At 43.1% G+C, this 25,847-nt stretch overlaps 1 protein-coding gene across 1 annotated transcript in view; it reads left to right on the top strand.

The window, feature by feature from the left end:
* LOC119388140 (regulation of nuclear pre-mRNA domain-containing protein 2) overlaps positions 1–21,872 on the top strand; it is a 37,876-nt gene extending 16,004 nt beyond the window's left edge. Inside the window, exons 2-10 of the mRNA XM_037655789.2 lie at positions 663–893; positions 2,143–2,205; positions 3,718–3,753; positions 7,243–7,295; positions 8,079–8,205; positions 9,486–9,661; positions 12,724–12,880; positions 14,507–14,719; positions 19,579–21,872. Of these exons, the coding sequence (XP_037511717.1) occupies positions 663–893; positions 2,143–2,205; positions 3,718–3,753; positions 7,243–7,295; positions 8,079–8,205; positions 9,486–9,661; positions 12,724–12,880; positions 14,507–14,719; positions 19,579–21,302 (2,780 nt within the window). The 3' untranslated portion in view covers positions 21,303–21,872. The remainder of the gene's footprint in view (positions 1–662; positions 894–2,142; positions 2,206–3,717; positions 3,754–7,242; positions 7,296–8,078; positions 8,206–9,485; positions 9,662–12,723; positions 12,881–14,506; positions 14,720–19,578) is intronic.
* Positions 21,873–25,847: the final 3,975 nt, after the last annotated feature.

Here is a 25,847-nt window from a genome sequence, read left to right as displayed (position 1 = left end):
TTAAATGATTTTTTCACATCATAAACATTGTGTATCACTTTTGCTTTGTTCATGAACCTCCTACTATAGTGGTTTCGATGCTTTTGTATGCATCCTCAACTTCCTACATGGTGCCTAGAGTTAGTGAATTGTAGGCACATTTGTAGTACAGATGCTCACATGCTTACCGTCTTAAAAGCTTACTTTGCTTGTTCAGAAATGATCATCAATTTTGTGGTGCAAATTTGCTGCACAGCCTTTATTTACTAGTTCTGACATGGATGCAGGAATTGTAGGGCATTTGGAAGCACTGTGCATAAGTGTACGCATATTTTTGTCCTGCTAGCTTACCGATTCTGTTGCTTTGTTGGCTTGATGTCGTTCACTGGACAACATCTGTGTTTTCATTTTTAGTTTGGCGCTGTGAAGATATAATGTCACTGCAGAATAAAAAGTAGGGGCCACTTTTGTACAATCACAGAGACACTGTTTAAATAAGTACAGTATAAGTATAAGATTTGTTTATACAGTACAATAATACTATACAAATACAAAGTAAATATAATACAGAAGGAGCTCACAGTGTCAATGTCAAAGAAAAGCAATTTAAATGTTATTATGGGTACTTATAGCTCAAAGAAGTATTGCTGTCACTCAACATTCCCTGTTGTATTTGTGTGCAGCTAAACCTGTTCACCGGCTAACCATGCTGTACTTGGCCAACGATGTGCTTCAAAATGGCAAGCGGAAAGGTGTCCAGCAGTTTATCGACTCTTTCCGTGACGTCCTTCCCGAGCAGACGCCCCTGTTTCGAGATGAGCGCATTGCTAAGCAGGTGGAGAGGGTGTTCAGCATTTGGGCTGAGCGCTCTGTTTTTTCTTCAGACTTCACAAAGAGCCTCAAGGAAATCTTACGTAAGTTGTACAGATCTTTGCTTGTGACAGCTGCAAGTGCAAACAAGGGTAACATTTTAAAAAAATATCAGGAATGTGTTAGAGAAGGACTGAAGAGAGGCCTTATTTTCAGTATGCACCACTTTATGGTCTTTTCTTTGAGCTATCATAATATTGCATATTGGCTGGGGCTTGCGATATGGTACTCTGCTGTCTTTTAAATTTAACAACCTAATTAAAGAAGCGCAAGCATTTGTATGTATAAAACTTGAATGACATATTAAGTGCCAACGGTTTACAGCTGCAGAACTATTTTTACTGATGTTCGCAGCTGAAAAACTTGAGATAGAAGGCTTTATGACATGAATGGTTTTGTACCAAGTTGTTTGAACTGTGATGGGCTTTTGTCATTGCTGTGTCTTCATGTTTTACATGGCAAAACTTGCAAATGTATAAGCATATTCTTCCTAGATTTTTCTCATTAAAAAAAAGAAGTTTTTCCTATGACACAATTGCAGAATGCTTATTATCCATGATTCTTTCAGTTGACATTATTATGAACTTTTGCTTTTATTTAGTTTATATTTAATGTTTAGAGACTGTTTAGTATGAGTGCACCAAATTATTTGTTGTATTATGGCAATGCATGCATACTGTTGTGCAGGCCACTCAGCTGTCGACAGGCGTGGAAGTAAACTATCTAACTAGTGGTAGGTAGTTTCCGTGAGGCCTGGAAGGCTGTTTAAGTATTACAGAATGTTTATATCTGGTCAGTATTTGAGGCCAGTGTGTCAACTATGTCAGGTAATACTGCAGTTATCGTTTTAGTATGGAACTTGGGAAAGCATAAGCACAGCAAGAAAAATAATTTCATTGTGTCTACTTACTGTACTCTTGGCTACAAAAGTTTCAGGGACATCAGCTCGTCAAATGTGAATTTCAGTGTTATTAATAGATCTTGCTTCTAGTTTAATGAATAACTCTGTAGGTTGCAAAAACTGCTACAGACGGAAACGTCTACTTATAGGCTTTGTTCCAAGGCTAAGCAGGAATTAGGTTTTTTTTTGCAAATCTTGTGTCCCAGAAACTTTGCTTCTCAAAAGCTTCGTATAAGAATATCTCTATTCCCAAGAACTTTTGGCCTCAAGTCGGTAGTTAATAGCCTAACATTGTATATGCATGTAGGGAATATTTTCAGGAAATTTCTGTTGTAGTTGGTGTGGCCGAGTCGTTCATTATGCAGTCTTGAGCATTTTTTGCTTCTTTACAGATGAATCAAAGCACTCAAGCTCCCACCACCGCTCAGGCTCAAAACGAGAGTTATCTAGTGATGGTGAGCATGGCTTTCAGCATGTCAGCAAAATAAATTTATATCATGGTCTCAATTACATATGTGCATTTGTGAAATGCAAATTTTGATAGCATAACATCTTGTGTGCACAGTACAGAGGCTTGAAGGTTTCTTTTCCAATAATTTTGCCTGAGCTAATGCAAGAGCTTTTTAAGGATTGTGAAGGTCACACTTTGGCATTTCACAAGTCATGAGACTGCTGTAGCTGTGAGTATTAACAAAAGCTCTAACAAAGCTAATAACATAATAAACTTAATATGTTATCATGTACAGAGGGTCCCAGTATGGTCTGTATATGCTTCATGATGTAAGCATACTATGCAAAATAAAGATTTCATGTGAATTTGAAGTTGAATTTGAAACCTGGTAAAGGGAGTCATAGCATGAATGTTATGGGTGTTGCCATTGTTATTTTTTAAATCTTTTCTACAACCTCAGTAGCACTGCCACAAGGTCTGTACACTGCTGAACTATTGAGTGTAACTGTTTCTCACTTCATTGCTATAATTGATCATTCCTCTTACTATCATGACAGCCTCTAACTGAAATGTTACATCATAGACCCGACATTCCTACTTGCACAACTTGGAGGGTGCTCATATGTGACAGCCAGGTGCATGGAAAGTTATATGGAGATAGGGCTGTAAAAAGCAGATCTTTTTTTTTTTAAAGCTTTCGTTAGTTAATAGCAACCTTCCTAGTAAACACGTTTCTGAATTTTTAAGATCTTTCAGTTAGTTTCATGGTAGAGGTCTTTGACAAGAGGTTAACCAAACTTGTTAATCATTACAAAATAAAGCTTGGAAAACCCAGTAGATTCTTGGAAAGAAAAGGAATCTTTGCTCTAGTTGGTTTAAATAGAGGAAATTTGTATGTGCACTGGCTATGGCAAAGCTAACAAAGCAACATTTTCAAATGAACATATGCACTCTACAAATAATTTGGCCTTTTGATACTTTTGTGGGTGAACCCAATGGGATGGTTGAATGGAATATGATGAAACATATAATTCAGTCAAATGTGATAGTGCATACACCCTAATTTACAGAGTGCTTAGTAGTTGTTCAGTGTTATGGGTGAGCATAGTAACTTCACAAGCTATAAGGCACCTTATTTTTCTTATGCCTGAACCTCCTGTGTCAAAGACTGCAAGGGAATTTTCCAAAGACAGTCGTGAAGAACCTTGAAATATTGGGTAATTTGTAAGTGGCAACATAGTAGACATGCTGTTTATTAAAAGCTTTTGCTGCGAGTTCTGTCAATTTTTAATTAATTAATTAGTTTATTTATTGCTTTTTAGACAGAATGCTCTGTGTTCGACCTAAGAAACAGAGCCTCATCATTTTATCCCACTTTCTGTGGCACCAAAATTATATTTGCATAACACATTTATTCTGTATGTTGTATGTGATCCATGTTCATTGTACCTCATTGTGTATAATGATCTATAAGCAGCTCTGTGAAACTGATAAATTTACATGATGGATTTTGCAGATGGTACCAAATTGTCTAAAGAGCCGGAGAAGAAAGGTGAGGCCCTTCAATTCCTTATTCGTTTACTTATTTTCACCTTGGTAATCAAGGGAATAGAAATTACAGGCATCTTTGTTCAGAACAAGCCTTTTTAGCCAAGAAGCATATTTGCGCATGGTCAGACAGCACAGCATAATTATAGCAGACATTGACAGAATGATGAGTGAATGAATTCAGTAGAACAGGCATTCCATTATAAGCCTTTGCTAACGTGACAAGTCACATGTTGGGATGGGCAAGCTATGGCAAATTCAAGCACTTCGCAGACACAGTGTAGTAAGAGTCCAAATTTTAGATGCGAAGTATCTTAAGGCGGAGCTCAATCCGGTGGTGGTGGTGGTGGTGGTGGTGGTGGTGGTGTGCGTTCTGACCACCCTTACTGCGCATGCGCATACCCTCTCCACACACCTCCTCTCCCCTCTCCACACCTCCTCTCCACTTTCCCTCTCCCCCTCCCCCTCTCCACTTTCCCTCTCCCCTTCTCCCCTCCCCCTTTCCACTCTTCCTCTGAAACGCGGGCTAGACATGCCGAAATTCTCCCCTGCTCAACGCCGCGATGAGCTCGAGCGCATGCGCGTCCCCTCCCCTTCTCTCTCCTCTCCTACGCTGCCCCCCTCTCGCCCGCCTGTAGGCCGCGTTCCCCGCTCGCCCTGTGAGAATTAACGGCCAGGCTAGATGGAAGATACGACGCGCGTAGCATCCCTCTTCGCGTTCCACGACGCGAGGTCGGTAGCGTGCCCAACGAACGCCAACGGAATGCGATCGTGCAAGTGCTCCGGCTTCGCATCGCCTCATGGTCCCCTTTAGCGGGAGATGGTGTAATTTTTTATAGTACGAGATAGCTTGAGACCTGCCTCGTAGGGTGACTTGCATTAAATAATGTGAATTTGAGGGCAAACTGAACTCCAGGTTGATATTGCATTAGTAGTGTGAGCAGCCTATCACTGCAATAAAGTATGAGATATGCTTTCCCTAAGCTGAGGTCAGTTGTCACAGTGCTCTCATGCTAATGTAAATGTTTCATGCATGCCTGCAAGAAAAGTTAGTGGTAGATCCTTCTTGAGACTGTCGACGTAATTGGCTACGAATAACACACTGATATTCAAGCATATATGTGCGACGACACAGATTTTTTAAAAGCGTATTGGAGCTGCTTTGTGATAAGCAAAATCTGCTGTCAGGCCTTGTGAATGTTAGCTGTAGCATTCTTGATGCAAGCACAATGGGCACTCTTGTCTGCACTTGATGTTCTGAAACTCTGGAGAGTAATGAGCAGTGTTGCCACAGACCCCTTGACCTTTAGAGGAATTTGAGTTCCACAGAAGCCCAGCATGTGGTTTGGTGGCCAGCACAGTCTTGTGCAGTGGTTTGAAAACTCTTGACAGGCATTGTACAGGGGCGATGGAAAGAAATGCGAAAAGTGCGGCACCTACATTTTCTGCTGTTTCGCATTTATTTTCAAGCAGTTGTAGCCTGGATGGTAATAAAAAGCCACTAGAGTCATCCATGATACAATCAAGGACTACTTTAGCATCATGTTGGGCTGACGGTTAGGTGAGTTGGTACGGATGCAGTTTTAATGCAACCTAGGTCAGATCGCGCTGTTTACATGTGTACATACGTGAACGCATGCATACCTATTTGAGAGATGACCTGACATTGTTAAAACTGAATGGGATGGCTAACACTACCACGTATGGTACGATACGGAATTTGCTCGTGTTTATTCGAATTTAAGCCACTACCTTTTTGCAAAGTGTCAGAGACAAGACTCAGGGGTTGGCTTATAATCTAGGACGTGGTACATGGATGTCACAGGTGAGTTGCAAGCATTGACATTATTTTCAATGATTTGTTTGTGGACCTTGGCTACATCGCTGCACTGAGAATTTAGCCTTGATTGTGAAGGACTTTCTGTGCCTTTGTAATCCCTCTGGTGGCGCTGTTCAAACCTCCTCACCTGGCCTCTGTATTTCATCCATGGCTGCCACTAGGAGCCATATGCACCCAGAATACTGAGCCCCCCTCTGCGAGTCATGGCCAGGATGCGAAAGATGTGCGAAGCTAGTGTACACACCTGCAAGTCTACTAAATCAAGATGAAATGTCACAAAATGGGTTTGCCTGGATAGAGGAGTGACTCGGGACAAAGGGTAAAATGAGGATAAGGCAGTGAATGATGTATGTAACGCAAAAGGACGCATTTTTCTGTGATTTTGTTTATGCTGCCCAGAACTTGTACTTTGTTCTACACTTTGGAACAGTTAACTGCAGTTTTTTTGTTTGCCTCACCATCACCAGCAATCACAAGGTTAATTTGATAGCATTTCAACTGCTGCGTAGTGAAAGCATCTTTGCCGGTTTACTGCATTTTGAAATTTCGGGGCCACAAATGACTTTTAGTGTTTCAACAGTATTGTTTTTATTATAAATGTAATCTGAAGAAATGGTGCTCAATAGCTGTGACAACATTGTCTTGAGGTTCTGGGGTAGCCTGATAATCACGAGATGCCAAGCTTTCTTTGCCCCTTATCTGCAGACCTTACCCTGGAGTTAACTGGCCAGAATAACATCGCTAAACTTTTAGCAGAGAAGCCTCGGTTTACGGTTAGCCCATAAGCATTAGCTGCAAATGATGGCAATATGCATTTGTGTTGCACTTTTCAAACTCTATATTGCTTTTATGCAAAGCTAGCATGCACATCATCTTAAATACTGAACAGAGAATTGTCTTAGAGTATATGATAACAATCTCTTATGCTCGTTCATTTGTTGTATACATAATTTTTGCAGCAGAGTGTTTGTTAATGCACAGCTGCTTAAGTTCATAAAGTGAAGAAATATGACTTGAATAGTCAGCCACAGCATGCAGTGCATTATAGTGTTGTCTTTTGCATTCTGTGCTGGCACTGCTGAGTGCTGGCAAGCTCTAGAATCAGCAGAACTAGGCAAGACAGCCCACACCTTGTGTTATAGGTGCTGATGTGCATGAAAGAATGCAGGAGGCTATGACCTCACCGATATACTAGTACACGAATCGCACATCCCTATACTTTAGGGGAAAACTGTACAGTACATAGGGATACATCTCTGCAAGCATGTCCTTCACACTAGTGGTGCATTTCACTTGCAATAGACAGAACTAAGGACAGTATGCTGTGTTAAGAACAAAGCAACAAGTGGTCACTTGGCACCAGTACATCTGGCAAATGCGTTTACGTCAAGAGAGTAAACTATTGACGGGCTGTGTGTGATCACCTAAAACATTAGCTACTAGCCTAACACAGGGAATGATAAATGCTTTCCATATTCATACCTGCTTTTGCTGATCTGTTGGATTACATTCTAGAATTTATTATCTTTGGTACTATTGGTCAGTGAGATTTGAGTAAATATGGCACACTGCTGTTGTTGCACATATGCCGATTTTACAGAATAGGAAGTATGTTGCAGTAAACAAAAGCATGCTTTCAATTTTTGTGTGCAGAAAGTGGCAAGCCCAAAAATCCAGAGGTGGAAAGGATTATTCTGGAGTTCAAGGTATGTATGCTGTTTGTTAGCATGTCTCCACAGCTATATTTTGCCTGTATGACTTCTAGTGCACTGTACTTTTCAAGTATTTAAGTAAAATAATCCGTCTGATTCTCTGAGGGGCCATTTAGTAACCCACTTTGGTTGAGTATGTCACTTTATTGATAAAAGCATGTGTGGTGAATGAAGTGTCACATTTAGAACATCACAGTTATATATACATATTTTGCATGATAGGGCATGCACTTTTAACATGTTATATGTCAGTCAAAGCTCACAGTGAGTAAGGATTTTAATGCTCTAATGAAGACAGTTGATGTCCTAAGATTGGTCCAGCGTAATCTGCACTCTCAGTTTAAATTTTGGGCACAGCTTGTTTGTTTGAATCCAGGGCATTGTTTGTTTGTCCAAGAAGCAGGGACGACAAAAATGAAAACTTGAAAAAAGGACTCCCTCACCTGTTTCTCTGTTTTTTGTTATCTGAAGTAACTGATCTGAAAGTTCTTACTTCACTCATTCTGCTGCACGGGTCCAGTTATTTTTTTCCAGTTGTATGTGAGAGAGAATGAGCTATGTGAGGGCTTCCAAGGAAAACTGTCATTGCCAAACAAGGACAAATCCGCTTGTTGGATCATTGGCTGTAGTTACATCCCTTGTTTGACCAGTATTGATTGTGCCAATTGTGTGACATATTATGGATCCGGCATTATTCTGACAGGAGCTGCCCCTCGCTGTGCATCCTGAGAGCTTTGTACGTAAGTCTGGCATTTACTCTTGCATTTCTGTTTTCAGCCGGAAAAAGCCATTGAGAAGATCAAGAAAATAAAAAAGATTGAGATTGAGACGTCCACTAAGTTGTCAAACCTGACCAGTCGCAACATGGATGTGTCAAGCTCAGAAGTTTTGAGGAAGTTTAAAGGTAATTACTAAAAAAATGTTCCCATCCTGTAACAATTTTTTTCTGCGTGCTATATAGTTCTTTAGTGTAAGTTGTATTTGTATTTATGGACGCTAAAAGTGCTGGTGGTATTCAAGAACAGCCTTCTTGTTTTTTTGTTTTGCTTTTTATATAAAATTGTACATTGCTATATTCGATGTCGCATGTGGCCATTATTTTACTACTTATATTTCTTATGCCCCTCATGGCAATTAGTTTTCGGCTTTTTTACAGCCATGCTGCATTTACCATGTGCTAATCATTTTTTGGTTTCATGTAATTATCATCATCGTATGTGCAGCACTCTTTCGTAGTCATACCTAGCTGTTGCATCAATGAACATATCATCATCATACATCTGAACCTACAGTGGTGCAATCCTATGTCAGAAGCAGCGTGCTTCATTCCACAGAACATTTAGCACTTCTGTTTACAGCCACTGCTTATGTTACCACCCTTTTTTTCCATCCGTAGTGACCGCTTTTCTTGTGTTCTTTATAAAGTTTGTGAAATTGGGCTCGTTTTACGATTTTATTAATATTACTTAAAGTTTTAGTAAAGCACTGTTTGTGAAAAAGTTCCACTGAAAACTGTTTCCGTTTCAAAGGCTTTTGATGGCAATAAGATGCAAGAGGGTTACTTGCATCGTGTTAGTTCATCCCACGAAGTAGGCAGAATTGGCAACACCAAAGCCACTGAAAAAATCATTCCAATACAATAATGTTTTACTTGTCATTATTAGTACTCGCAGTGCTGTGTTTTTTGCTCCATGCATACTGGATATAAAAGTAAATGAACTCTAATCATGTGTGGCAATGAAGGGACATGTCCCCGGGCCAAGCTTTAAAAAATTGCTTGCGGTTGCACCCCTTCCCCTACCTAGTAAACTATTGTGAACTGCACACAATTAGGGAAAGGATAACACAAAAGAAGAGACATAAGCAGACCGAGCACGAACTCCAGCCTGATTCATCAACGCTCTATATGTTTTCTCTTTCGTGTTGTCTATTTCCAAGTTATGTGCAGTTCACAATTGTTTACTAGAATTCACCAACTAGCCCCTAAAGATGTTCTAATTTCCTCTGCCTTGAAGTTTGCAGGTTGGCAGGTATGTCTTATCATTTGTCAGGGCCCCCCTTTTTTTTTTTCAGTGGTCAAGAAAGAGTGCGTATATGTGTGTCATAGTGTGGCTTCTTACAATGGCACTTGTATGTTGCCAGGAGCATGAATCTAAGCACACATTTTGTCATTGCTGCGAACAGATCGCAGTCACGGACAGCAGTTCCAGAAGGACTTTGATGAAGCGACCCGGTGCCTAGAGGAGTACATCAAAGCTTTGGAGAAGGAGGTGTCGGAGCGTACCGAGCTGATCAGCATGCTGGAAGATGCTAAGGTCTACTATGACAGCCAGAATGGAGAGGCTCGGATCGTGGCCTCAGTGAGTGCTCAGGCCACTTGGCTTGATTTCCATAGTTCATTATTCTGTGGACACTGCTTGAACTTCCCTGAAAGTCAAATTAATGAGTTATTCATCTTCTTTTTGGGCCACTTAGCATGGAGACGCTTGGGTTTAGCTTCGATGATGCTCTTGTGGCAAACAGTGTACTGCAGTTAGATGGGACAGTGTGACATGAAAGCATGACAGTCCTTGTAGGTGTTCAATACATTTAGTTTATACAGTGGAACCTCGTTAATGTGTACCTGCAGGGAAGGCCGCATAACTACGCATTAAACGGTAGTACGCATTAACCACCAAGTAAAAATTTGCATCTCCTTGCATACGCCATCGCTGCCAGCAAATAAATAAATACAGTGCCACAGCAAATATTGCCTAAAGTACCCACTGCAAAGCCTATTCTTTCTTTTTGCCAAACTGGAGAAAAGATTCTGGTACTCTCGCACGACCGTCCGATAGTGCCGATAGCGCGCGGTGGCGACGCCAAGGAGCATTTCGGAACTATTACAGGGTCCGGTATACGCAGTGACCAACGTAGCGACAGAACGGACAATGTTGGCTTTCCGCGATATGTGTGTGTGTGTGTACCGCACTCTGCTACTAAATGAAATCTGACACAGTTCCAGTGAAACGCGGTACGGCTGCGTGGAGCCGATCGTCTCCTGGCTAGTTGCGTGCAGCGCATCGCCTTCTCGGCTCACGCCGTCACTGCCGGGCCGCAGGGCCGCTTGCTGTACCGCACGCGCGCATTTGTCGTGGGAGTGTTCTTCGTACCCACTTCGCTCCAGACCGTGCACAGATGCGGCGATGAGCACAGATGAGCTTGTTCGGTTAACGCGGCGATGACGAACTTCCTGCAAGCGATGCGCACTCCGCGACGCTCTAGTGGTCCTGGCAGCGGACGGAAGCGCGTTTGGGTGGTCGCCCAATAAAAGCGTGCAGTATGGTTACAACAGCGCTACGCTTGCTGTACCGTACGCGTGCGTTTAGCGTGATAGCATCTATGCAAAGAGGTTTCTCGTCGCCCACAACTAGCAACGCTCAACTCCGCAACAGCGAGCTGCTTTCGTTTCTTCAAAGCGGCGCGCGCTTGAACACGGCCCCGCACAACGAGGCGGCAGCTATCGGCGGCCCAGCGCGTTCAGGTTGTCGCCTATTAAAAGCGTGCAGTAGGCTTAAAGTAGTGCTGCGACGCACGCGTGCCCGAGCAGATATCTGAAGATACTTATTGTGATGAGGTTGTCGGCGATAAGTCATGCTGGCGTGTTCGTCGGTGGCCGCCGCCTCACCTTCGTTCTTTCCCGATGCTTACCCGCAAAGGCATCACCGCAATCGCGCGGAAGTCGGAATCGGTGATCGACCGATCTACGCACTTCTCGAAAAGACTGAAAACCTCCGGAGGCACATTGTGGTGTTGGGAAGTTCAGCGGCGCAGTAAAATTTCATGGCACAAAACGTTATCGCGGTACGCAGGGTACGCACTAACCGGTAGGCGTAGGGTGAAGCACTACGGCTTAAGCGGTCAGCGAATGCATTAGGCTCTATGAGACTCGGTCGGGGATTCGTCGCAACTACGTTTTAACCGTTAGTACGCTTAAAGCGGGTACGTATTAACGAGGTTCGACTGTACATATAAGTCATGGCTGCTTATGCAGGGTAAGAATGAAAACTTTTAATTCTTAAACAGTGCTTAGAAAGCTGTGTATAATACCTATGAAGTTTCCTTTTAAAATTATGCTCAAGCTCATCTTTTTAGGAGTTAGTGTTCTTAGCCATAATGAATAGGGATAAAATGCTTTTTTCCCCTTTGCTGTTTTTCAACCCCAGCTTTGGCTCTTGCATTGAATATATTCAGGATTGTGCCCAAGTCCAAGGTTCCATAGTGCTTATGTCTTTCGTTTCCTTTACCACTTTCTGCTGTTACTGCACTCCGTGCGAACTATTTGGCAATTCAGCAATCTCAGCTTTTACCAACTGGCCAATATTTTTCCTCCCACTGTAGCCTGATCGTCGTATCTTGATTTTGAGTTTTTAACAAGCAACTGGTGCTGTGTTTATTTTGTTGTTTTGTTACTGCGCCGTATTACACTTAAGGGACACTAAAGTTTAACAATGAATCGGTTGAGACAGATAAATTATTCTTTGAGCATCTTGTTGTCATGAATGCTGCGATAATAGGTTCTTTATTACAAGGCAAAATGATGGACAAATAATGCTTAATCCTCTTCCCCCTTTCTTGAAACTCTTAATTTCTAGTGAGGAGCAGTGGGAGGCTGCCTTGCACAGCTTGAGGCCCGACATTCAGAACCTGGAGCAGGCTGAGCGGGTAGAGGAGGTCTACAGTAAAGTAGTAGTTCTCCACCTCCACCCTCTATCCCACTGCCCCCTTCCCTTTAAAAAGGGATAAATAAAGTTGTTCATAACATAACATAAATATTGCATGGAAAGTTCTGCACATGGAAGTCAACATGACGTCACGGATTTCAATATGCTTTTTCACATTTTAGCCACGTTGGTTTTACAATATTTCCTGAAACTTAGCACACTGTGTCTCTGCCTCCTCATTCGACTATGTACTTCATTTTTACAATTTAAAAACTATGTAGGCCCCGATAGATGCCGTCGAAATGTATGTCATAGCAAGTTGGTACAAGAACTTTAGGGTGGTGTTGCCACTTGTTTTTTTATTTTTGTGTTTTCTCACTGAACAAGCATCCCCTTGCTGCAAGAGTGACGTTTTTGGTATTGTGAAAAAGTCATTTAATAATATGAGCAGAATTTTTTTCCTTTTTAGTGTCCCTCTAAATAGTTACACACAGGATGTTCTACAATACACTTTAATACATTGAAAAACTGCATAAGGCCCAGAATTAGCTGGCATCCAGCATGAGTGTGTAGTTTCCATACAGACATTATTGTTGTCTGAGATACACTGTTTCTGCGGGCCTTGCTTGGTAAACAGCAACAGAGTATTCCAACAGAGCATGTCTTATTGGAGCATACAGGGTGTGTATGGGGGGCCTACATGTACGGTATGTATGCAGGCATACAAGAACTTTGGCAATCGAGTGAAAGGACTGAAGAAGAAGCTGGAGGCAAAAACAAAGACGCTGCCAAGCCCGGTGCCATCACCTACACCAGATGCACCTTCTCCAACGAACTCGGATGATGGCTTGCAGTTACCTGCAATACAGGAGACAGGTGCGCTTACCACATTTGTACAGATGCAGTTCATCAATGTGCAGTCGAACCTGCATATTTTGAACTCGTAAAAAGATGGAGATTAGTTCAATATATCGGATATTTTGATATACAGCTTTTAGTAAAATTATTGCATTTTCGGACAAATTTCGATGCGCAAGTTAGTTTCATGCCACTGCTTCCTGATAATGTCAGAAACACACCATGTCAATACACGGGATTTAGTTTCTTTTTTTTAAATTTTGTATTTTCCCCCAGCTTGTAGTAGGGAATGCGGGGTAATATTCAGGGGCGGGTTATATGGGAGAAAATATGATATAGATGGGAATAGCGCTTTAAAATCTTTATATGGAGCTGTGCGTACTCATCGGGCGCCGGAAACGTGTACTCTGCATTGGCCCTAATGTCGGCCTTGTTTTTCAATATCATACTTGGTGTGCTTCTTCGGATGCTGAACGCAGCGGCGACGTCAGACTTCTGTTCGCCACATTAGACCGTGCTGATCATCGCCAGCTTTGTGGAGAACAGCAGGTTCTTGAGTTTTGCGGCATACATCACGTTAACAAAACGAACAGAGAAGTGAACAGCAACCCTGCACGATGGACCGGCGGCACAGCAATGAGTAATTATGGGGAAAGCACGTGGAGGCATTTGTGAGGGAAAGCCAACTTCTTGGGACGTTTTGAGTTGCCCGATGTTCGTTATATCAAGTGTTCTGACTATTTCTTTCGATGTAGCCGTACATTCTTCTATGCATTGTTGCTAAAGCATTGTCGTGTTAAAAATAGTTCGATATAAGGATAATTCGATTTGCTCGAGTTCGGCTTAGTCGGGTTCGACTTACTGACTATGCCACTGTGGACCAGACTTGTACATGCTACAGAAGAAAAGTGACCGACTACAACTATCCTTCATTTGAAAGTGTAATTGATTGCAGTGACTAATCACTGCCGTATAGATTTTGCTAGTAACTTAAGTGTAAACAGTTACTCTTACGTTACTATCCTTCCAACCTTAATATTTAACCTTGCACAAATTTAGTAAATACAACTAGTAGGCTTGGCACATTAATTTTGTCCTCCGTTGCCGTTAAAGGCACTCCGCAGCATTAATCAGCAATTTAATTACTTCATGGGAGTAATTTTGACATCTTTGACTGTGAGCATACTAAACCAGAATATGTAGCCATGACATTGCTTGTATTCCACCTGCATTGGTTTGTATGCACCCTCACATGCACATGCAAAGGTTGCCCTTTGGATCCCACCTGTTTCCGATTTTCTCGGTGAAGGCACTGTGGTGCAAAAAAAAAGGGGGGGGGGGGGCAAAGCTGCTCATTGGACAGCAATATCTGTCACTGAATTCAGCGATGCTGGTCTCATGATCCTGAGTCTCATGCAATAGTTTAGGATTTCAGAGATCAGTCATTTACTCCAGCCTTCTACAATGTGCTTTTACACCTTACTAGGTAGAATTGCATTACTGAGCAGTGTTCTGGTACTTAATAAATGATAACTTAGACATAGTTAAGAGGAGCATGTAAATTTCGGAGACTGTGAAAATGCCAACATGTATCCACAGGCAGTTTTGTTTTTTTACATTGTAATTGCATTGTCTTTTTTCTAGCTGAATATTCAGCACCTGATGTAGAGGCTCCGCTTATGACGGACAATGGTGCTGTGATTGATTCACCCTGCTCGGCTCCATCGCCCGGCTCGGCACCATCACCTGAGGGTTCCCCTGTGGGTCTGAGCCCTGTGGTCCCAGGAACTGGGGACTCGGGCACAACCAGCAATGCTACTGGCAATGCTACGGCACTCAGCAGCTTCATGTCCCAAAGTGAGCAGATTCACTCATCTTGGATGAGGCTGATCGCTTTGCATCTGTTCATGCTAACAGCTGTGCATAACACAGTATGTCACTTTCACCCATGGGGTACTCCATGCCCAGTTCACATTGAGCTTAGTGGCATTAGCTGACGTTGGTCTGCTATGCACATGCAAGTACTGGTGTGCCATTTGGACATCAGGATAAGGTGTTGAGATAAGTCATGAAGGCCCGTTACAAAAGAAAGAAGAGTTTCACTTGTGTCAGCGAGGTGTCATTATCGTTGGGGCTCTTCGATTTTCCACTTCTGGCTACCCGCAGGCTGGCAGAGCCAGCCAGAGCGTGTTCATTTTTCTTGGGTTGCTCCGCCCACCGCCTACAAAATTGCTGGCAGAGTTTCCGTTGCATATTATGACATCTGTTGGCACTTAACAGCCTTTAACTTTCACAGTGATGCATTCCTTCTCTCTTTCGTCCTCTCAGCGTAGTTTGGCGCGCAAGCGGAGCTCATTCGCAGTCGAAGCAGAACTGATGTAATGTGAGCGCCCGCAGCATCGAGCGGCCGCTACTGCGGGTTTGTCAAGCGGCTGATCGCAACACAAATCTTGCTGAGCCATGACACCTGCCTGCGCATTTGTTGGTGTGGAGCTACTTATTTGTGATTATGTCACGTAAAAGTATTTTCAACAACTTATATCCGAGTTTCAGCACACAACGAACGATGCGGCCGCTAAGCTGACTTGGTCACATTTGACGCATGATAACTTGTTAGCAACCAAAATAATGCAACATTTTTTTATGCACAATGATAGATGACGTCCTTGACTTCAATCAGAGGGATTTAAACAAAATTAAAAATGGCCTTTTTGAGAAAACTGTTTTCAAAGTTCGGCGTTTTTGGTAAATCACTTATGTTTCAGCCCAATTATCGAGTAAAATGGAGCGTGACAAAACCACGAAAATTATTTTAAAAGAGAGCAAAAGTATCAAAGTTAACATGTACTGATTTTTATTATCCTTACTTTAACTTGTTTGCAGCAATAAATTCCTCAAATACAGGTATTTTGTGCGATTCGCCAAGTTTTCGATTTTTTTCTCAGAAATTGCTTCGACAAGCAATGAAAATAATAGATTCATAAGATTGTATCTAACTTATTCTTTGAGGCGAATAAATATTGTGACCAAGGAGTGCACCATTTTTTCGCTAGGCGCGCTCAAAATTCAGAAATCGCGAAATTGGCGGAAAAATGTTTTTTGCGGCAAAAATTTGTATATATTTTTTTTCAGGCGAACAAAATTTTTTTTTTTGCGAAACTAACTTCAAAACCGTTGTTCTGGGTGTAATGCCTAGACCTACAGCCTGTTTCATCAAAATCGGGAATGGTCACCGGGACATCGTGTTCCATCTTATCTGGACACACTCAGCTTTAGTGCGCGTCACAGCAGGGCGATGACGGTAGGAAATTGCTGTTGACCCATTTCAAAGCGTATTTCATAACGGACAGCCTATGTCGGCCAGATATATTGTGCATTTAATTTTAAATAAAACGTTGTCCTCCTTTTTATTTTTGAAGCAAAAAAAATATGTCGCTGCTGTAGTCACCGAGGTATATTATGTATAGAATTACTACGCGATTAAAATGTAAAAAATTTCAACTTCTCATGCACGTGAAAAGTGAACATGAAAAGTGTTAGTTGCTCCATAAAATAGGTGCCGGTTAGCTGGAATTTTATTGAATATCCTCCTGCCATGTGCCAGTAAATAACACGATACGCCAAGAATATTCGCGTTCACATCGTTGCTCTCGGAGCCTACATGGTGCCTTACCATTTCAACCCATTTTCGCAAGGCAGTTTTGCGTCGCCGACTGAACGCTTGCGAAACCACCTCAGTGCGTAACCAATGGTAGCACACCTATGGTCAAGTGTAACAACTAGAAGTGTGCGAATATTCGAAATTTCGGATATGTTTCGAATAATGTTTGCTATTCGATTCGATTCGCACTGGAATTTTACTATTCGAACTTCCCAAAAACAAATACAGTCATGTCCAATTGAAAGTGACCCCTTCAGATTTTCAATATGCTCCACCTCATTACACTCTCGTATTGCGGCAGAGCTGCCTTTCAAGCTCCGTTACGGTCGAACTTTGCCAAGAGACGTCCGATTGAAAGTAGCCCCTAGATTTTCAATATGCTTCACCTCATCACGCCCAGGTATTGCGGCAAAGCTGCCTTTCAAGCTCCGTTACGGTTAAACTTTGCCAAGACACAGTCAACGTCCAATTGGAAGTGGTTCCTAGATTTTTCAATATGCTTCACCTCATCGCACCCCGGTTTTGCGGCAAAGCTGCCTTTCAAGCTCTGCTACGGTCGCAAATGTATTAACTAAAAAAAAACGCTGGTTCCAACATGGAGATGAAAGATGTGGCAGAGGTGGGGGTCAATTTAAGCTGTTCTGGACCTGAAATTTGGGCAGGAAGTCTGAAAAATCGGAAGCCAAAGCTTTTTAGCATTCAAAATTTCAGATGTTCTTATATATCGACATCTACGAGGCAGATTTGGAACTCCGGACTTGAAGCGAGCACACCCTTGTCCGCCACACATCAGTTGGGCTTCCACAGAAGTTGAAAGAGGAGGAAAGGCTGAGGAAATGGCATCTTTGCCTACCACGTGTAAAGTGTTGTCAGCAACACTTTGGTTGCACCAACTCATGTACATAAATAGAATTCAGCCTCTACATTGCCTCATTCTTGATAAGACGACTATGAAACACCACCCCACCAGTGCTTCATCAACCTAGTGAAAAGAAACACTTTCATGTTGCTATCTCATAAGAATATGCTTAGGAATCCTCTCTTAACTTTCTTTTTCTTCAATTTTGCTTCGAAGTATTCGAAAAATATTCGAGAAATATACGAAAAATATTCGATTCGATTCGCACTCAGATTTCAATATTCGAATTCACTTCGCACCCAACATTTTGCTATTCGCACAGCTCTAGTAACAACACAACACATTTGCCGCAACAGCATTTTTTTCAATTTCATATGAAAAGTGCCACACACAAGCATCGATCTCTTAATATTTCATAGCACACAGGGGTGGATACAAGATTTTTCCAAAAGGGGATCAGCTTCTGGGAGAGCCTGATATGTGCTCTTCTTGGGAGATAAATTAAAAATGAAGTAAGGAGGGTGGTTAGGCCATCCGGGCCGCCCGTCTGAATTTGGCAGTGATAGCACATGAAATGTTTGTAAAATACGCGTAGTGAAGGAATATGTGCGCAACGCATCCCACCAAATGCTCCTTGTTAAACTCCACAATCGAAAACGAACTACAAACAACACGCTCCACATTCGGTCCGTTTGCTGAGGATTGATGACACGCGCGAGCTACCTGTCTAGCATGCAATTGTTATTGCAATGTAATAAACAAAGTAATGGTGTCAACAGCAGTGCAAATATGCGCGAGTGGTCACGATGCAGCTTTGAAACTCGTGGCTACGAGCTTCAAAGCTGGTTTGTCTGTGCCTGCCAGCACATGGCTCGAAAACTGTCTGGTTGACACGAAAGAGTGTTCTCTGATGAGTGCCGATGCTGGCACATACCTCATCTGTTAAGAATACCGAACGTAAACACGGCGTTAGCCGTGAGCAGTAGCCGGAGCAACGGAACGATTTGCCGCTTCTCGATGGCGGCGAGGAAATCTAGTAGCATGGAGGTTAGTTTCCTGTAAACCTTTTTTCAGTACCCCAATTTCCTCAATCTGAGCAACATGGCACACGAAAATATGTTGCCATTGCCGTTCCTATCAGCCGCCACACGTCGATACATATGCTCCGTGTGTGCACATGCGGAGTGCGCTTAGCCTTCAACATGGCGGAAACGCGCACGGCGGCCGCTAGATGGCAGCAGATTTTGCATAAGGTCTATTGGCGCCGACGCGCGCGCAGCTATTCGCCTTTGCTGTGCAGTCGCCGTCTGACAATGCGCTGGAGCTGCTTGATAGCGCCTCTGACTGGCGTTTGCCAGTGTGGTATAGCCATGGGGAAGGAGAGCGCACATGCTGCTCAGCGGCGCAGAAGAGCGGAAAAGCTTAACTCATTGGATCCTGAAGTAGTTGTTTGGCAAAATAAATATACATGTGCCGCATAATACGTATACTGTGTGTGTATCATTGGAGCAGCAGTAAGCATGATAATCAAGCTAATCCTAGACAATCAGAAAAGCTAAGAATAATTAGCTGAACCTTTGCTAACGCTATGTTATACTGGCATAGCCGAGCTAAGCCACCAACATTTTTTTATTGTGTATCACATGATGTGCTCAGTGGATATCTATAGATCTTTTTTTTTCACAAGAAGCTTTCAGTTGCTGTCTCAGTGCTTCTCTTTCAGTTGCCTGTTGCCTCTTGTCATCTCGCTCTCTTCCACATAGTGCTTAGCACCTCCCCGACCACAAGTGCTAACCAACTTGCACAACCCTCCACTTCTCAACGCTAAATAGCATAGTAATCAACTAAATACTTGCACAAGCATGATGAACTGTATTCATGTGCCAGTCCTATCTAAGCTTTCATTGTAATGGTGATAAGTATTGCTGCAACCCTCACAGGCCACATGCCGCAAGCTTCCATTGTCCTCAGTAACCTGAGATTACAACACTTAAACCAAACTTCATACAATCTGATTTGACATACATTGTAGATAGCTGAGCAATGATTGTGACCATCTGCTGTTAATGACTATTATAGGCATCCAGGATGGATGCACTTGGAAACAGCTGGCACCTTCCTTTTCGGGTCATAACTGTGTAACAACTTCTTTCTATTTTTCAATTGTAGTAAATTTGTATTTTATATTTTTTTCAGGCCCAACAGTGCTCTCGTCGTGGCTGGATGCTTTCAACCAAGAATTCCAGGAGAACAGGGCTGCTCCCACAGCAGTGAATACATCAACTCTTACTGCTGCTATTCCAGCACAAAGCACGCTCGAGAGCAGGCTCTCAAACCTGATGCAAAGCATGGGCCACATACCTGGCGGGCTGTTCTCGTCCACGAGTTCTGCCAGCAACACTCCCAAACGGGCCGACTCTCCTCCTTACTCTGCAGCAGTCTTTCGGCCAAGTGCTGCGGTGTCTGAGGTCCATAGTGGCAACACGCCCCTCAAGGACGAGAACAGTGGACAGGGGACGCCCGTGCTTGATGAGAATACTGCGAGAAAAGTCGCGTCGCTCATGGACTCAGACATGCGGGTTCACGCAGTAAAACCCGTTACGCCACAAGACTCTCCGGATGCAAGACTAAGCACTCCCTTTGGATCCAGAATACCAAGTCTCGCAAGCCCAAAGGCATGGATGCCAATGTCACCGAAAGCAGGCAGCAGCAACGCGGCAGCATCACAGGGTGCTCCTGCCCTAGCTCCACCACCGATCCCGCCTGCCCTTCAGGCCTACCTGGAGCCGATCAAAACTGTGACTGGGGCAGCTAACAGAAGCGTTGCTGCCGCTCCAAAGGGAAGGTCAGAGACGCCACCATCACCATCGGCAGACTACCTGATCCCAGTTGCAGAGAACTTTGACGTGACCGACATGGAGCTTGATGAGGATGGCTCTGGTGATGATGAGCATTCAGAAGGCCTGCACCGCAAGAAAACAAGCAATCTCATCACACTAGTCCAACCGCAGGTGAGCCCTGTTGCTGAAACTTCTTCACCTGACTCCACGTGCAGCGAAAGGAATGAGGACGCTAGGCCGCAGCTGGATACGCCTACCCAGCCTGCAGTTGTGACATCAGCATTAAAACTTACGCCCTCATTGGCTAGTCAGGATGATACAAGGCACATGCGTAACCCTTCCCCTGATCTCGAAAAGGAAGACGTGGATTTTCCTGCACAAAAGACGCCATCGGAGCCTCGCCGTTGCGAATCCACCGACTTTGCTGTAAAGGAGTCATCCAAGTTTAATCTTCGGGACTCGGTCGACTTTGATGCTCGAAAATCTACCGAGTTTCGCCTTCTTGAATCCTCCGATTACACGACAAGAGAACGCTCTGAATTTCGAGTGCGTGAGTCTTCGTCGTCGTCGGAATTTCATATGCGAGAGTCACCGTCATCGGAGTACAGGATGAGTGAACCACCATCGTCGGAATTTCGCATCCGGGACTCATCTTCAGAGTTTCAAATTCGGGATTCTCCATCTTCATCAGAATTTCAAGTGCATGACTCCTTTTCCTCAGACTTTCATGCAACACCTGCCAAGATTGAGACTGTCCAAATGCGCTCCTCACTAGACCGGTCACCACCTCTGGGGCCCATGGAAGATCGAGGCACGTGGGAGCGCGGCGATTACTATTCTCCCCGGGCAGCGCATCATCAGCCACAGCAGCAGCAAGCTATGAGCAACGGCGGCAACCGCATGCGTGGCAGAAGCAGTGGTTACTATGGCTATGAAATGCGTGGCAGACCGGTGGACCGTTATCACGAGGGCTATGGTGCCTACGAGTCAGAATGGCATGGAGGCAGGCCCCCTAGCCCACGATATCGGCACTACGGTGGTCAAGCACGCGGTGCACCCTATTTCCAGCCAAGATACTGAGCGGGACAAGGCGTGTAACGCCGTGAACGCGGTCGTCGTGTTTCTTTGGCATGGTGTACATAGCACATAGAAAGTGAGCAGGTCAATCCTGCAGTCGTCGAGCCTGTGGCATGACTGTCTAGTACCTCGATTTTTCACAGAGGGACGCGTTTGGAGCAAGCTGCAAGGAACATGTTCAGCACGCAACTGTTTCGTAGAGAAAATGCAAGAAACATTGGTGGGAGTTTGACACTCAAGGTGCCCATGCCCACATCGACGTTTGCAGCATGTGAGTGAGAATTGTCACGGGCTGATGTGTAAGACGTCGGGATGTCCTTTTTTTTTCATCAGCACATCTATGCTTATTTCACAGCATGATGTGTGGGTTACAAAGGATGCATTCATTTTCAGCAAGGCATTGTTGAGACGAGATGTAGCTTTTGGCTCACCATCTGCTGCCGCCGCATTCATCACCACTGTCATGTCATACTTGTGCAATGCAGTTGCATAAAGAGTACAATTTGAAGTTCTTGAAGGCAACCGAGGCATGCACTTCGTGCCCGGAAGAAAATACAGTTTTCTTTCCCGTTTCTGTTGATGGTCTTTCTTGGAGGTAGCCTATGCACTTCCATTGCTCACGAAACAGTAGAACACGCACGGTTCACTTTTGAAACCCGATACCTATACATGGGCGTTCAGAGTGGGGTGCAAGGGGGCAGTTGCCCCCCTCCCCCCCGGAATTTGTGATGGCATTTTTGTATACAGTAGCAATAGGCTACACAGCTCGATTAGCATACTCAGGTCTCGCACATCTGCTTGAAACAGCCTTCAGGATTGCTTAGCCAAATTTGTGCATTATGCACTATTGACGAATCTTGCCGATCATGTCACAGCAAAGTGCTGGATGACCCCCCCCTCCTTCTCTGGCCTGCGGATGCACCCTCCCTGCAAAAAGTTCTTTGGACACCCTTGTACCTATATACACTTTCTCAAACAATGGTCATTGGCTGTCTTGCTTGCATTTCCTTTTTAAAAACTTGGCACTTGCTACTTTTCTGTAAGGCCTGCTGTGGCTCACTGATAAATGCACGTGACCTTTTGTGACCTGTGAGTGTTGGAAGCAAATGCACACAAGGTGGACAATGACTATTATTTGGTTGCAATACAAGCCTCAAACCGAGCACACTTTTTCTAAAGCATGCAGTGAAGCTCATTATAAAGGAGTGTTAAAATCATGGCAACGTAACTGGCAGGATTTTGCTTGTACTTCTGGGCTTCACTTCCCATGATTCAGTCCTAAGGAACTGCCATGACACATTAGTGTTGCCTTCACAGCACCCTTTGCCGCTCTAGGTTTATATGAAATCAAATCAAATTCTGGAATTTAATGGCTCAAAGCAACACGAGGGTTATGATAGTGGTTGTAGTGGAGAGCTCTTTGTTAATGCCAACCAACTGGTTGTTCAACGTACATCTAAGTTTATGTATGCTATGCAAAATTTTTTCCGTTCTTTCATTTCACCCTTATGGAAATGTGGCCACTGCAGCTTGTAATCAAACCTACAACCTTGTGCTTGGCAGTTGAATACTGTAGTAACCGAGGCAGTGCAGTAGGTCAGCTTGATATGAAGAGTGGTGAGTTTCTCTTAAAACGGCATGCTAAGTCCAGCACAACATTGTGTAACAACCGTAAAAAGCATGCACTGCAGTGAAAAAAAAAAGAGATTTCAAGTGTGACAATTCTGCTGAAACAAGGGTTTACTGTATCTGCACATTTGAGCCAGTTCTCTTCATGCAGTCTCCAAAACCAATCAACCAAAATAGCTACGTACGCATGAAAAAATGTTATTTCTGTATGATGGGTGCAAACACACACTTTCTGTTATACGTATATTCAAGTTCATATGTGTTAATTATTTAATAAATGAAGATGACTTGTGCAGTTCACACACCTAGGAATCAGAAGTGCTTGTTTGAATAGTCTGAAGTTTAATAAAATGTGATGCAAAACAGAATTATGAATTCTTGTATAAATATGTACCTTCAGATAGCAACATACCACAGTGACCAATTGGACACCGCCAGGTACTGTGGAAAAGAAGAAAATATCAAAGTACACATACCTAGGGTATAAAACTGAACCAAGTCTTGGCTACTTGTGTTGGCACCTACAAAGATGCAAGATGGCTGGAATACCAAAATATTGGCATGCTATGAATACTGAAGTTTGTGATGGCCTTTTATGGGGGGGTAGTTTTTGGCTATATTGATCGTTCTTGAGACACTGAAATTGAGCTAACCGAAAGCTTTTTACGAATGGTGCACCAATAAAAGTCAGCAATTCGTTTGGCTGCCTAAACGTCTCTTGCCGACCATTTCCTGCTGACATGCCTGCCACGGATCGCACATTTTGTTACTGCCTTCAAATGCTCGGATACGTGAGCTTCCTCAAATAACCCTGCAAGGGACAACACATCACGTTGCTTTTATAAAGTGATTTCTAGATGCATCAAAACAGGGCTTCTTACGAAACGTTGAGATTTTACTTTAAGTAGCCAGTGTCATGAATTGTTTTATACCGTATTATCTTCATTATCTCAAAGTAGCAAAATGATTTTTGAAAGATTTTAAAAAGTGGTGTTTTGAGATTAGCAATAATTTTAGTGTAGCAGCCTTGCACATACACCTTAAATGAAGGAATCGTAAACCTGCTTTCTGAGGCTACAAATCTGTCCAGCGCATCATGTCGCTATATTGAAGCAGGTTTTCTGCAATTTCCTTCTAGAGTGCCAATGAGGTGTCCAAGTATGGACTGCACTCCGATATGTCTTGGGTGTAAAAGCCCTGCAGTGAAAAGAGTTTGTGATTGGTAGTAAGCCTATTGAAGCTGTATGTTGTATCTTTGTCTAGGTTATGTACCCAAAAAGGCCCAGGATCATGATGAATTTCAAACCAAATAACAGGTTTTATTGCACATGGCCAGCACACTCAAATGAATGTGAATGTGAGGTTGCTAGTGATCTTCAAAAGGAAATGTACAGAATCTATGTATTACGAAACTTGGGAGATAACAAGAATAAGTGAAGAAACTTGAAATAGTAATGGAATGATGGATGTAAATTTGCACAAATTAAAATTGGCATCCAACTGAAATTCGGGCAAGTCTGCAAGAGTTCATACTTGAACTAGAAGCGCAAGAGAACAGACGAGTGCTACTTCAAACTAAACCTTATTCTCACAAATCCATACCTATTTATTAATCGACCTAGAACGCATAAAAGTATATCATCATGCTAGAATCGTCGTCACGCTAGAATACCTAATCTCGCAACGCTAAAAGCTTGAGATTAGAAGAAGCTTGCTCAGAGTCATGCCTTAGTGAAGAGGACACAGAAGGTGTTAGATTATCTATTAGAAAAGCTACTTCACGGGAGTGAAGATTCAAGGAAGGCTGGCTGACACACATGGGACAGTTCTTTTTAATATAGAAACCCTATACGACTTCTGAAGTCACCTTATTTTGGTTCTTTGCAAAAGGGATTCATAACCACATTGTCGACAATGCAAGGCACGACGTGAATACAGTGGTCCTTTCAAAAAAGCCGAGATGCTCTCCAAGTCTGAACGTAGTGTGTATTAGCGCGGTACATAAAATATAGGAAAACGACAGACGTAGAGAAAGGTAGGTGCTAAACTTCCAACTGAGTTCCAACACAGTTGGAAGTTTAGCGCCTACCTATCTCTACGTCTCTATCATGTTCCTTCCTTTTATGTACCGCACTAATACACGCTACGTTCATGGATGACCAACTCGCCCGATCAGCAACCCTTCTGAATTCCAAGTCTAATGTTCAGGCATCGGCTGTTCTGCCCAATATATTTTCATCTGCAATAGATCTGAGATGGTAAGGCAGCAGTATAAATTAGAGGGTAAGCGTGGGTACTTGGTACTTTGTAGCAGCCGAGAGAGGGAGAATAGTAGTTGCACAGGCCATGCAATGCATTGAGCGCATCCAAAAAGTAACAGAATGGTTGCAAATGGAGGGAAAATGCAGACTAGGATGATGAAATTGAGTATTTTGCAGGTGTGGCATTGAGCTGCCAATGCAAGATTGGTAATTGGAGACTGCTGGAAGATGTTTTTGTCTATGCAGACGTAACTGTGTTTATAATAATGCAGCAAAGTGATGATAATATGTGTGCTGGCTCCTGATTGCTAGACTATTGGAGTATGTTATGCCACAAACTTGTACATATAGTTGCTCAGTGAATCTTTTAGCGTCTTGACCAATATGAAGGCTTACCAATTGGTGAAACCAATGGGTCCGGTATGGAGTGTGCTAAGCTCATTCCCAGAGGGTTGGAGGTCAGCACTGCAGTAGTTTTAATGACTTATTCAAAATTCTATGGGAGATCTGTGTAGAAAATGGGTCTCAAACAACCGCAACTGACGTCCCGATATATGCTTGGTACTGATGGCATTCCCGTAAAGTAGGGGTGTGCGAATATTCGAAATTTCGAATATTTTTTGAATAGTGTTTGCTATTCAATTCGATTCGCACTGAA

Source organism: Rhipicephalus sanguineus, chromosome 3 (genome assembly GCF_013339695.2).
Source record: "Rhipicephalus sanguineus isolate Rsan-2018 chromosome 3, BIME_Rsan_1.4, whole genome shotgun sequence".
Classification (NCBI taxonomy): domain Eukaryota; kingdom Metazoa; phylum Arthropoda; class Arachnida; order Ixodida; family Ixodidae; genus Rhipicephalus; species Rhipicephalus sanguineus.
Note: the sequence above shows the minus strand (reverse complement) of the source record. Positions and strands in the feature narration are given on the sequence as shown.